Raw genomic sequence first — 14348 nt, 5'->3', positions numbered from 1 at the left:
AGAATATTATCAAAAGAATATCAGGAACATATTACCTTGAAGGTCAAGGAAACAAGAAGGTTCCAAGGGAAAAAACCTGAACAAACTTGTGGCACTGTGGCCGCCCAGCAGAGCCCGAGCACCAGTCCCACAGCACACCACAGCAGCAGAGAACGGCAGCAGAGGCTCCACCAGCCACAGGGCACGGCGGGAACCAGCAACATTAAAAATCAAGAAGTGACCTTGGTTAGCCTGGTGATGGGTATTAAAGAGGGCACGTACTGAATGGAGCACTGGGTGTTATACGCAAACAATGAATCATGGAACACTACATCAAAAACTAATGATGTATGGTGATTAAAATAATAATAAAAAATTAAAAAAAAGAAGTGACCTTGGATTAAAGCAGCAAAACCAAAGAACATGTGAACAAATAAAAATACCTACTGAGACAAGTCATAATCAAACTATTACAATATAAACTCTGCAGCATCCGTATCAAAGTATTCATCAACAAACACTGGACGTTGACATTTGATTTGCAGGCAGCTGTGTCAGGGAGCACATAATGTTCCAAAGTCAAATACAAAAGTACAGCTCTTCTTAGCTATCTTCTTTATAAAATCAAAAATGACATATCTCAAAGGTATGGTTCTAAAGAACCACATTAAGTTTTATTCCCGGTTAGCAAGTATGAGAAAATAGAAGTTTCACTTTCTTCAACAATCTACGATATAAAGCTAATACTTTCAGTAACGATGACTCCAATTTATCCACTTGCATCTAGATTGAGAGGGACTCAGAAAGAGCTCAGCAAGGAACACACAGCTAGAGCAAAAACATCGTAACCGTATTTGACCCACAGATTGTTCTTCCATGTTGGGCAGTATGAAAAGTCTCCTACACCACTTTATTGTATGTATGATTCATCAGTTCTACTTTCTAAATGTTAAGTTTTTTATTGGGTTTTTGGTATGTGTGGATGGGTACAAATGGGTTTTAAGGTGGACTCCAAAACATACATACATAGCAACTGTCCCAATAAATCTTGTGATGTGAGAAGACAGCAAGCAGATGTGGGTCCTGAATGGGAAGAGCTTAAGCACAGAGTATCCCTAAACAAGCCCACTGGTCCAAGATAGATGTGGTCATATATATTTCTATTGTCCCTGCTCCTGTCATATCAGCGCACACTTCAGATAGCTTCTACAACAAGCAGCTCTCAGTGAATTAATCTGATCGTTTATTTGACCAGTGGTTGGCACTATGCTTGGTCCAATTTCTTTTATTCATTCTGTAAATATTCATTAAACATGCCAGATACCATGCTAAGCTTTTCTCTAAGGAAACAAATTAATAAGTCATGGCCCATTTCTCAAAGAGTTTATTTTAAGCAGGGCAAAAAGACACTTAGACCTAGCTATATGTCGGTATATTACTATATTAGACACATCTACAAGAACAGTTAAGTGCTAAAATATAGGGAGAAGCAAAATGCTAGAGATTCTGTGTAAACAGTATCCCTAGAGACAAAAACTATCAAATGCAAAAGCAAGCCTAGAAATACCCTTTCTTGTGCAGGGCATGAGGGATACTGACTAAGTTAGTATTCTTTGGCCTCAAGTTCTGATTTAAGAAAAAAGTAAGAGGCAGTTAAACTATTAACATAGCTAAAGATCAGAAAGGTGGATAACTTGATACTGGGTTGGATGAGTTTATAAAAGTGGAAAGTCAGTAGCAAAGGAGGATTTGTTCCTAAGAGAAATTTTTCTACCTAAAGAGACAAGATAAAGAAAACAAGACCTAATAAAGCTGTATTGAAAACTACAAATAAATAGCTAGGACTACTAGATCAAGGGTTCACTAAACAAAGAGACTTAAATCCTAAAAAAGAGTAGTGAGTGGGGAAGGGGGATATCCTGAGCCAGCATCAATAACACAAGGAAAGGGGCGCCTGGGTGGCTCAGTTGGTTAAGCGACTGCCTTCGGCTCAGGTCATGATCCTGGAGTCCAGGGATCGAGTCCCGCATCGGGCTCCCTGCTCAGCGGGGAGTCTGCTTCTCCCTCTGGCCCTCCCCCCTCTCATGTGCTCTCTCACTCTCTCTCATTCTCTCTCTCAAATAAATAAATAAAATCTTTTAAAAAAAAAAATAACACAAGGAAAAAGTTCAGTAATTTTTTTTATGTGGAATTACCCTTGATTCATTCATTTCAGGGAGAACACTGTATTCCTGTTTAAAAATAGATATACCTGCACCACATGTAGTTTAAACTCTACTATTTCCTCACAGGGTAATAATGCAGCCTCTATCGAGCTGATTCGAGATCACTACACAATGAGAGGCAATAGAGCAGATTTTTTAAATTAGATTAAATCTATTAAAAAGCAATAGATTAAAATACAGACTCTGGAGCCAGACTACTTGGCCAAGTTTCTTCATTTCCCTGTGCTTCAGTTTCTTCACGCGCAAATGAAGACAGACGTTTGGTACGCCGCAGGATGGTGTGAGAGGTGAACAGTTGGTCCGCGAACACCAGCTAGAAGGAGGCACAGCACAGAGCGCTATGGCCGCGTTAGCATGGTGTGGCCGCCACCAACGCCCCTGTCACCCGCACTGCCGCCACGTGACGTAAGCAATCAATAAAATACAAGAGAGAAAGCTAGAGCACCAAAGCCACTGCCTGAAAGACAGACCCCAAGAGGAGGCATCGGCAACCCTGTACCGAGGAAGGCTTACTTTTCAGTTCCCTGAAGCCCTGAACCACTCTGGGGAACGCAGGGGCAGTGTGGTAACAGTAACTTTGCTGCTGGAACTGAGGACAGGCCATCACTGCTGGCTCTACTTCACTGACTGCTGGCAAGCATGGAGGAGTGACAACAGCAAGTCCCTTGGAAATCTACCAGGAAGAGTATTAAGATCTAAGTGTTGGCACTTCACTCTTGGATAGTTGCAGCAGAAGTTATTGGGAAGTTGTCCCGCCAGGGAGACATCCGTGAAAATATGGGCCAACCAGTCTGTGAGACATCATCAGAACCGGTTCTACTAACCCTAGGGAACACGATAGGGAAACACAACCAACCACCCTCACGGCAATTTTTTTTTTTTAAAGATTTTTATTTATTTATTTGAGAGAGAGAGAGCTCATGAGAGGGGGGAGGGTCAGAGGGAGAAGCAGACTCCCTGTCGAGCAGGGAGCCCGATGCGGGACTCGATCCCGGGACTCCAGGATCATGACCTGAGCCGAAGGCAGTCGCTTAACCAACTGAGCCACCCAGGCGCCCTCATGGCAATTTTTTTAACTTGTGGGACCCTCCATATGAAACTATTTCCCAGTGTTCTAAAATGTGCTGTTTTCAAAAAACCAATGTAATGCCTTTGAAACAAGTCCAAATAGCCATAGGTCAAATGAAGATCACCCCTTTACCAGAGCTAGCTATATTAAATTATATTTCAACAACTAATACCATTTCAAAACACCAACTAAAACTTAGTTAAATAATAATTTCTCTCTGAAGATATTTATGAAGTAAGCTACACAAGACAAATGAAAGAATTTAGAACCTCTCTATTAGAAAGTGAACAAGAGAAACACATCAAATATCTTAATGTAGTATCATCAATCTTAGCATAAACCACATTTATCCTGAGCATGGTATTTTCTATTGGATCAAACAGACAGTCTTCAAAAAATAAACCAATAGGGGCACCTGGGTGGCTCAGTCGGTTAAGTGTCTGCTTTGGGCTCAGGTCATGATCTCGGGGTCCTGGGGTCAAGCCCTCTCCCTCTGCCCCTCCCTCCCCGCTCATGTGTGTGCTCTCTCAAATAAAATCTAAAAAAATTAAACTAATATTCTGAGAAATGTAGAGAACATTTTCATTTACTTCCCAACATCTATTCCTTGCCAGTTGTTTATTAATAATCAATCATAATAATCTTGCCATTCACCCCTCTACCACTACCCTACCAATGATTATTTTAGGAATGTTTAAGCCCATGCCAACTTAGGCCACTGGATCCAATGTTCTGGAAGATTCTGGGGAAAGATATTTTCTAGCTCTAAGCAGAGTGCCATGAAAAGCCAGTGTCTGTCACCCCCAAGGTCATAAAAGAGAAAGTAGAGTTCTAACTTCACTGCCATCCTAGAACCACAAGGAATCTAAATCTTCCAACACACCAGTTGCTATGAGTGGCAGAGCTGTGATGCAGAAAGAACCTGGATCTTTGATGACCTACTTCTAGACCTCCTCTTATAAAAACTATTAAGTTCCCTCATTACTTAAATTGGTTTTATATTTGTGCCCCCCAAACACCCTAATTTACACATTGTTTTCCAGGTTTATTACTATATAAGAATGTCATCCATGTTCATTTGAATGTTAGCAAAAACAAAAAACTATCCTACTTTAAACAAACTGATACACATATCAGACTCATTAAAATAAAAAGGTTTCATTGACAGTTAAATAGGAGTATTCCAATAACTCTCTTTAATAATTTCTGGACTGTTTCCTTTAATATTTATCAATAAAGTAGAAAATTAATAAAAACATTTAGAAAAATCAAACTCTCAATTTGACATAAAATTTAAAGCTCAAAAAGGTATAACTTGTTAGACCCTAAAATATTAGTCATATTTATACTATTTAAGTCACAACAAAAAGAAGAAAAGTTGTTTATGCTTTTATATAGTTGACTTTAGCTTTATTAAAAATCTTTAGAATTTGCTGCCCGTGAGTCATATTAATGGAATACATGGGTAGAATGGATTAATTGCAACCTATAAAGAGGCTGAAGTGTTTAACCATTTGTTATATTCCCAACTTCACCATGCTGGATAAACTACTAAAATACACATGAAGATGTTTCTAATGAGTAGTAATTTAAACAATAACAACCGCAAAAAGGCAAGAAAGGAATAAAAGGACAGAAGATAAAAACTGGAATAACTAGTTCCTAAAAATGGAAAAGGGCAAAGGGAGGAAGGAAGGAGTAAAACACTCAGAATTCTTTATGGATAGGTGCCAATCTGACACATGTACAGATCGTGTGTTATATAAGGTAGATCGATGCTTATACCAAAATCGCTTTAGCATGCATTTAAAATTAGAGAAATTGTGTTTTCTAAAGGAATTTAGCTTGTTTTACAAACACATCAGGTAAGCATTAATTCACCCACCTTCACTAATGTTATGGTATAGGTATTCTGAAGAATTATTCATACCATAAATACACAAAAGAATAGATTTAAATTGGAGCTGAAAAAATTTGAGTCTTCAAAGAGAAGCTGGTTGTTCCTGGAAAGAATGTAAATAGACCACCTTTAACACAGATAGGACAACAAAAGATAACCTTTTTAATTGGAAAAGGCTCCCTACAACCTAGGATCACTCCCTGCCTGGGGACAAACCTGCTCACAGCTATAGTTCAAACAGGCCAAAAAAAAAGCAGGCAGGGCTGGTGGAGTCAGGAACATGTGTGACTTCCTACCTAAAATTAGCCATGCCCATTTCACCACAAGCTGGGTTGGGCTCCTCTATTTTAAGGTGTGCAGCTCCAGATTGCTTAAGAGCATATAATTGCTGGCCAGTTTCTGGAGTTAAGAGTGTCAGCAGACTTTCCACCAAGTCTTTAGAATGGACATCTTTGTCTCCACAAAATCCCACACTTAATCGCCAAGTTATCTAGCATCTAAGTACATGGCAAGTGAAATCACACACTGGAAATATCCATGAAAACATATCACACAAGGACACATCAAAAAGGAAATAAGCAAAAAGAGACAGCCCTTATTCCTTTCCACTACACGTCCCCCTGATGCACACATATTATATATGACAAAAATAGGGGGGGAAACTGACAAAAGTGTCCTCGTCTTTGCAGGAAATTATATAGAACTGACAGTTGAAACCCTTCCAAAGTAATGTCACACCATTATTTACCTCCCTCTGAAAGTGCTTTGCTACTGGAGTAAATCCAACAGAAGGGGCTATTCAGTCTGTATTCTGCATTCCGGAAACATTAGAAGGGAATTGGTGTGGCTTCATTGTACCAGCAAGAGATTTTCACTAATGTTTAAAAAAGGAACTAAGTTTTCAAAGACAAATGAAAGAAAATGAAAAGGTGTTCATTACCGCCAAAACGATCGATCACTCTATCAACAAATGATAAAGCTGAGTTCTAAGTTATATGGCCTTAATGTACACCTGAAATTTAAGCTGCACAGATAACATTCATGGTTTCTACAATCTCATGGCAAAAACCTAACATCTACTTTACTAACAGCACCTTGAGACACTAGATGCAGAATATACATTTAGTACCATTATTATCCTGATACTATCATGTTCTAGCAGTCTACAACACTAACACTTGTTTTGATAGACTCAGTTATTTTAAGAATGAACAAAACACACATACCTTCATTTTCAGAGGCATGACATTTCACTTTCAATACCAAGTCAAAGGTTCTTTCTGGATTTTCCCTAAAAGAAAAAGAACTTTATTTATTTCCTGTGACAAATAAGCATCTTTGCAGAGTTTATATTTTCTTAACTCAAAAAACTAATCATCTTCTTGTTACAATGTAATCTATGTAACTATATGAGCACAATGCAGAAATAACAGTTTTTTCCCAGTTCAGTAATGTAAGAGGCTTAGGAGTTCTGAGACCCGGGGCAAACATTTAACCTCTGAGCCTATTTTCTCACCTATAAAGTGCCTTGCTCACTTCAGAGAATAGTTGTGAGTATTATAAATCAACTAATTTATGTGGAAGTACTTTTTAAAAGTATTAAGTGCTTTATAAATGTGAAGCATTGACTTTATCTTATTGAATCAAAATTGGAAAGTCAGTATGCTAAGTATTTCTACCTTTTCCTGCCAACAAAGCCGGCCAGCAGGTTCTCAGGCTTTTTTTTTTAAAGGATTTACAGTATAAGTGTAAATGATGAATACCTGGTTCCACCTGCCACATTCTAGACCACCATAAAACAGTTACGATGCTCCTAAATTTGACACTTTGCATATGCTTCTCTTGAAATATAATTATTGCAAAGCATGTTTAAAGTAGCAAACTGTACATAAACTACAAGGCTAAAAAGAACAACAACAAAAACCTTGTTTTACTTCAATTATCTTTAGAGAAATTAGAAAAAGGCATCTACCTTAATACTAGATTTTCCCACCAGGTACAGTAAGATTGCTTTGCTTCATTCAGAAGTTATCCACTTCTTTGTTAACTTCTCACACATTCAACCAATTCATTGGTTTAGTTTCAAAAAGCAAACTGAAATCTACTGAGACACATTTTCTTTAACAGTTTTGTTTTAATCTCCTTCTGCTAGAAGATAAAAGATGAAGCAAAATCTGATACCACAATGTCCACGTGACCAAAGTGTTAATCTATCTGTTATTCCTGCGAAGGAGACCTTAGCGTCTTTGCATATTGGCTGTTTTAAAAATGTACTTCCTTTAATAAAGAATGCCAGTTTTGGCTTCTAAATAAACACTCGTTTTTTCTAAATTTATTACAAGAATCTAGAATCACAGGAAGTGACAAGCTATATAAATTAATTTGCAAATATACATTTCCTCAGCCTTCCAACTAGTAACTTGTTTCAATGGAAATAATATGGATTTAGGTGACCTCCTCCCTCCTAATCCAATTAATGTCAAAAAGTATACTTTTTAAATCACTTACCCTGCCCCCCCATGTCAAACACTGAAGAAAATAATAATTTTCCCATTTTCCTAATATTTTTTGGAATCTCTTAGGTGTAAAAATTAAATATTGATTCAATTATACTGTGACATTTTACAAGCCTTTCACACTTATACAAATACACATAATATTCCTTATTTTAAACTGGGGGCGTGGTGTGAAGAGGGAGTAAGGGAAGAAGAAATTCTTCGCAAAGTAAGTTTCAGGAAAAAAACAAAACAAAACATAAAACTCATACCTCTAAGACCCAAAACAAAATCACCCCACTTCCTCAAATTGCTTTTTACATAATTAATCTCCTGATGAAAAATATCCATTGATACGGACACATAAAAACACTATCTAATTGGATACCATTTTGCAAGCACCATGCATACACCCAGTGCCTCTGTAAGTAAATACCTATCAGAGGCCACTTTAATTTTATGAGAAAAACTGGAAGAAAACATCTGGGAAACTGGTAACTATGCTTAACTATGCTTAAAAATGAAATGCTTATCTTCACGTTAGGGAAAGACTTTAAATAATAACCGCTTAACCTCAACGCTGTCGCCTCCGGGACACCAGCGAGACACAGACAACCGACAGTCACGTCTGCCACACTCGGGGAGGAACGAGAAACCCACAGCGGGCGGTGGCAGGAGCCGCCAGGCCTCCACCACTGCCTAGAGACGCGGGCGTCGACGCGGCGCTCCCGGCCGCTCCCGGAGGAGCGCCGCCGACGCCGGCGGGCCGGGCAGGCTTTGCGGCCTAGCGCCGTCCCGGCGGCCGGCCGCGCTCGGGGGGCCGGGCCGAAGTCGCCGTCTGGGGGGCCGGCCGCCGCGGGACGCCCCACCTCCCTCCCGCCCGCGACCCCCACTCACTTGGTCCTGCAGTCCATGGTTACATGTCGCTGTGACGCTGTCCGTCCCGCCCCCGCGCCGGCCTGGAAGCCCACTGCCCCGCGCTGGGAGGGTCGCGCCGCCCCCGCCCCCGCTGGCCGCCCCGCGGGGAAGGAGCTACTCACAGCGGCGGCGGCGGCGGGCCCATGTCAGCGGCGCCCCCGGCGCTTCCCCGCCTCCCACCCCACCCCCCAGAGCCTTTTTGTGACAGCAGCAGCAACGGCGGTGGCGCGGCCGCCGCCCCCGTCTTCGCCGGCCGCCGCCCCCGCCGCCTCCGAGGCTGGGGCCTCTCAGTTCCTGCGACCGGGGCCGCCCGCCGCGGCTCCTGCACCGTCTGCAAACCAGGAAGTCGCCGGGAGGGGGAAGGGGCGCGCGGGGGCGCGCCCGCCGGCCTCACCTGGGCCGCGCGGCCCGCGGGCCGGAGCCTGAGGAGAAGGCTGGGCGGGGTCCCCGCGCCCAGAGTGGCCGGCGGGTCGCGGGGAGCGCAAGTGTCTTCGGGGATGGCCCACGTACCGCTGTGTAACTGAGCCAGAAACGCAAGGTGCCCCCTGTGTCCTCGGCCCTGGACCAGCCGACTTCCTTTCTGGGTCCAGTCCAGGCTCCAGGGCTACAACCCACCCCAAAAGCAAAGTAATTGAAATAGTACCTCGATTTGCAGTCTTTTCCACACCATATGCACACGGAATTGGATCACTAATTAATAGGTATTGTTTGCTAGGACCTTCGTCGTTTTGGGGCGTTTCATTTCGCTTCAGACTGCACTTTCGGAGCTCAGGTTGATGCTCCTGACTCCGGCCTCACTCCGGCTGTGGCCTGGTTACCGCTCTCTGAAATCCAGAGCTGCCCCCCTCCTGATTCAGGAATGTTCAGACATGTGCACCTGCTAAATAGACTTGTCAAGTAGCGTAATGGTAGTGCTCCACTTGCCGGCACATATGGGAGCCAGACGTTCTTACATATACCACAGGACCGCAGAACGCCAAACACTGACTTTGGACACATTCTCCAAGCGGCAGGCCTCGTAGAACTGCAGCCTAGGAAGCTCAGGGAGGGCACAACTGAGGGGAAGACGGGCCAGTATAAAAAGCTAAAATTTACAGGGCACTAAAGTCCCTGTTAAGCAGGTTATATGCATTGTCACAGTACTTGCCATAACTCTATGTGATAGATACTCGCATCAGCGTTTTATGGATGAAGAAACAGGCCAAGCTAATCCAGTAGGTGATGGCAGAGCTGGATTTCAGAACAGGTCTGCTCGATGCTGATAATTTCCTTCTACCACGTACTGCCTCTCCACGTTCTGCTGCCTTATATCTAGAATCTACTGAGAAGAGATGTAGAAAAAGTCTTGATTGTCCAGGACTGGACTCTGACACAGAGATCTTCAGGAGAAGGCTTCTCCCGCCAACATTCCCACACTTGACACATGGCCACAGTGTTTTTCAGCCACATAGGGGTTGCTGCAGACTTTATTCATGCACAAGGTAAGATGATGAGAGGAAACCAAATGTGGTATGAATAGAGTATGAGTCATGAGACATAAAAGTCATACAAGAAGTCTTGGGAATTAAAGAATTCAGAAGCAAAAACCTAACATTAAATTCAGTTACGCAGATCTTAAATGTTCTTGCCAAAGGTAGGTGTTACTTGGTCAAAAAAACGAAATATATTTTGTAGACACAGACCTGATAGTTAAAAATAAGGTCAGGACATAATAGGGAAACAAAAATATTAGATTTAAGCATGATATGTGCTGTCATAGCTTGACTTGGGGTGAGACACTTCAGTTTCTCAGTTCCTACATTTGTAAAATGGGAATTATTACTTGTATATCACATGAGCAATGTGATATTCAAGTTAAAAAGTACTACACATTTGTGTGATCTTTTAGGAAATTATTCTGTGGATTTCAGTTTCACAATTAGGCAGTCTATACCACATAAATTTTTTCCCAAATGAAGCTTTTTTCTACCTAAGAGCTTACCATAGTCCAAAGCCTTGAAAAAAATTCTGTAAACTAAAAACCACTTCTGCTCCAAGTGTTACTAAATTTCTCAAACTTCTCCTTTCATTATAATTAACTCTTTTCCCAAGAAAAGGAACCCTACCTGGGAAGATGCCTACATCAGGAGTATTTGTTAGTGGTAAGAAAATATTAATACAGTTGTTTTCCCTCTCCATTTGTTGGGATTTAAGTGACAGTCATACCCCTGCATAATATAAAATGTTATTTTTTTAATCTAAAGTATATGAAGGGAAAACACTGCATATGCGCACACAAAGCAAATCTTTTTAAACCAGCTCTTAGGCTGACCATGATGAGGAGATTTATTTATCTGTTCTGATATTACTGAGTTAAAAGGGATAGGAACACAGAAGGACACAATTTGCATGATTTGTTAAAAATTACTAAAAAAGGAAATTTTTATACACTTATTTTGGTGATATGTTTAATGAAGCCAGTAGTATAATTTTAGCAATGTTCATTTCATATGGAACTTCTGATATGACCGATAGAGAAGTGTGCAAAGGGCGAGCCTTCAAGTTGGTATTATATCTTCACAAGATCATATTTCAGCAATAATATTTCTTATTTGACAATTGATACTAACATTTTTCAGGACCACAGTAGTCAAAGAACATGGTCTATATTGTTGCCAAAGAACATAGTCTATAAACTATTAGTCTTTTTTCAGTGTTTTAAGCTCATTTTAAATTTTTGGCATGTGTTTATAAAGAGTGTGTGTTCAGCAGGTCTTGGGCAAGGTGTTCTAAAATATGTCCTTGATCAGAACTTGCCTATGGTTTTGCCATAGCTTGCTTGCCCCAAATTGCAATTATGTGCTATTCCCAAATAAACCCATTTTTTGCTGGAAAAATAACTGACAGTTTTATTTTTAAGGTTAACATTATTTTGGTGATCAGAAATGGGATCCAGAGAAGACCCTCAGCAACTCTGATGCTGGTGAGCAAACAGATGCCACAGAGTCGATTGGGCCCATTGCTTTCTTGCCAACCCTGGAGTTTGAGGGTAAGATTTTTCCTGGATTTAGAGCTCCACTCTCTTTGTGTTTGAGCTCGCCAGGCTTTATTCAGGTTGTATTTTTAAGGCCTATCCTTTCTGAGAGTACTTGTTTGTTCTTTGGTCTTACTCCTTTTTCAGAACCAGATTGTTTCTAGTGGAACTGTGCCTGTTAGAAGTGTGTTGGCCTTGGGCGCCTGGGTGGCTCAGATGGTTAAGCGTCTGCCTTTGGCTCGGGTCCTGATCTCAGGGTCCTGGGATCGAGTCCCGCATCGGCTTCCCTGCTCAGTGCAGGGCCTGCTTCTCCCTCTCCCTCTGCCACTCCCTCTGCTTGTGCTCTTCTATCTATCTCTCTGTCAAATAAATAAATAAAATCTTAAAAAAAAAAAAAAAGAAGTGTGTTGGCCTTTAATCCAATTCCTTTTCAGAACCCGACTGTTCCTGATGGAACTGTGATGGCCTTCCGTTTGATTCTTTCTGGAACCAGGATGCTCATGTTGAAACTGTGGTGTTAAGGAGTTTTTCTCTTTGCTCTAGAAAAACCTCTATAAAATGGAATCCCACTCATCAAAAATGCTTTGAAAGTAGTGGGTCCACCCACTACTGGGACCCTAGTGGTTTTATGTTTAAAAACTATGGTCCCTCTTCAGTGCATTTCTAACCTAAATGGATCAACTTAACCAAAAGTAATTTAGAACTTCAGTGGCCATGATGGGGAATTTCAATCTCCCCAAACTTAACTTGTTTTTCTTAAAATTAAATTAGAAAGCTGCAGCTCCTAAGAAAAACAAAACAAAACAACAAACAAACAAAGACCTTGATCAAGTATTATGATGGTGTTATTGATATTTTCTATTACTATGATTGTGCTATTGATATCTTATATAACTGAATTTGCATCTGCTTGGCAATTCATTCATGGGAGAGATGACTTAAAATTTCCTAATATGATGGCAGATCTGTCTATCTTATAGTTCTGTCACTTTTTGCTTTATGTAGTTGGGGTCTGTGTCATCATAAGCAAAGCAGTTTATAATTATTTTATTTGCCTGGCAAATTTATCATTATGTTGTGACTTTCTTTAACTCTAGTAATTCTTTTGCCTTAGCATTTAAATGGCTTTCTTCTGATTAGTATTTGCCTAGTATTGGTATAACTCTTTTCACTCTATTACATTAAAACTTACTAAGTCATTATATTTCAGATTTATCTAAGTAGGGTTAATTTTGACTTTTAGTATGGTCTAATAATCTTTGACTCTTAGATCAAACATTTAGATCATTGCATGTTTTATAATTGCTGATATATTTAAATGTATTTGTCATCTAATGTTGTGCTCCCCATTTGTTTTCTTCTGATCTATGTGTTGGGGTTTTTTTCCCCATTGCCTTCTTTGGGATTATTGACTGTTTTTGTTTTGTTTTGTTTTGTTTTGTTTTAAGATTTTATTTATTTATTTGAGAAAGAGAGAATGAGAGAGAGAAAGCACATGAGAGGGGGGAGGGTCAGAAGGAGAAGCAGACTCCCCGCCAAGCAGGGAGCCCGAAGCGGGACTCGATCCCGAGACTCGATCCCAAGACTCCAGGATCATGACCTGAGCTGAAGGCAGTGGCTTAACCAACTGAGCCACCCAGGCACCCCTATTGACTGTTTTTATGCAGCCACTTTTCCACCTAGATTCTAATTGGGAAGTTATATACTCTATTCCTGTTTATTTAGTGGTTATCCTAGAAATTTTAACTGATTAAATTCAGAATTTATCAATCCATCAACCTTCTCCCAGGCAGCACAAGGACCTTTAAAACACTTTTAAAACTGACTTTCATCAGTCCTGGAAAATTCTGAACTCCATTCTTTCTCCCCTTTCCTTCTGGGACTCTTACTATATACACATTCTCATTTACCCTCTGTATGTCTTAACATTTCTTTCATAGTTTCTTCTTCTTTTTTTTTTTTTAATTTTCCTAGGCTGAATTCTGGATAATTTTGCAGATATCTTTCTGTTCATTAATTCTTTCTCTGGCTGTTAAATCTTCTGTTAAAGCTATCCATTTAGTTTTTAATGTGTATTATTTTCATTTCTAAAGTTCTGTTTGGTTATTTTATTTTTTTTTAAAGATTTTATTTATTTTTTGATGGAGAGAGACACAGCGAAAGAGGGAAAACAAGCAGGGGGAGTGGGAGAGGGAGAAGCAGGCCTCCCACCGAGCAGGGAGCCCGATGTGGGGCTCGATCCCAGGACCCTGGGATCATGACCTGAGCCGAAGGCAGACGCTCAACCATCTGAGCCACCCAGGCGCCCCTGTTTGATTATTTTAAATCTACTTTCTCTTCATTCATATTTTTAAGCCTCTCCTTAATTTCTCAAGATATATTTAACATACATATTTTCAATTCTATTTCTGATAATTCCAATATCTAAAGCATTTGTGAGTCTGATTCTACTATCTGATTTTCTTCTGCTGGCTCTTACTTACAGTCTCTTGTTTTTTTCTTTTGATTTCTTTTTATGTTACCTGATCCTTGGAGTTTTATGTGCAGAAATATAATGAGATCTGAAAAGAGGAGTTCTCTGGAAAGAATATTCATTTACTCTTGGTAGATGTCTGGAGGGTCACTACCCAGTCAGGGCCCTTTCATACTAAATTCTCAACTTGAAATTTTTCAAACCACCCATGTGAGATCTGGTTTATAGTTATGAATCCTTAGGGGCACCTGGTGGCTCCATCAGTTAAACGTCTGC

At 40.5% G+C, this 14348-nt stretch overlaps 1 protein-coding gene and 1 long non-coding RNA gene across 5 annotated transcripts in view; one reads left to right on the top strand and one right to left on the bottom strand.

Moving 5' to 3' along the window:
* The window catches only part of DENND1B (DENN domain containing 1B), a 266120-nt gene extending 257027 nt beyond the window's left edge, over positions 1-9093 (bottom strand). The window contains exons 1-2 of one of the 4 annotated variants that reach the window (XM_064594053.1): positions 8981-9093; positions 6400-6464 (exon numbers count right to left, since the gene is read on the bottom strand). In XM_064594053.1, coding sequence (XP_064450123.1) covers positions 6400-6417 — 18 coding nt within the window. In that variant the 5' untranslated portion in view covers positions 6418-6464; positions 8981-9093. Of the gene's footprint in view, positions 1-6399; positions 6465-8565; positions 8949-8980 lie in introns of those variants that run through there. The other 3 variants (XM_064594051.1, XM_064594049.1, XM_064594050.1) reach the window with 3 other exon arrangements.
* The window catches only part of LOC129045871 (uncharacterized), a 69063-nt gene continuing 63797 nt past the window's right edge, over positions 9083-14348 (top strand). Inside the window, exons 1-2 of the long non-coding RNA XR_008506251.2 lie at positions 9083-10067; positions 11486-11614. This is a non-coding gene — a long non-coding RNA (uncharacterized LOC129045871). The remainder of the gene's footprint in view (positions 10068-11485; positions 11615-14348) is intronic.

This window comes from Mirounga angustirostris, unplaced genomic scaffold (genome assembly GCF_029215605.1).
Source record: "Mirounga angustirostris isolate CCGP_5_RB_7025 unplaced genomic scaffold, mMirAng1.0.hap1 SCAF_6, whole genome shotgun sequence".
NCBI lineage: Eukaryota > Metazoa > Chordata > Mammalia > Carnivora > Phocidae > Mirounga > Mirounga angustirostris.
The sequence above is the reverse complement of the archived record's forward strand: the minus strand, read 5'-3'. Positions and strand labels throughout refer to the sequence as shown.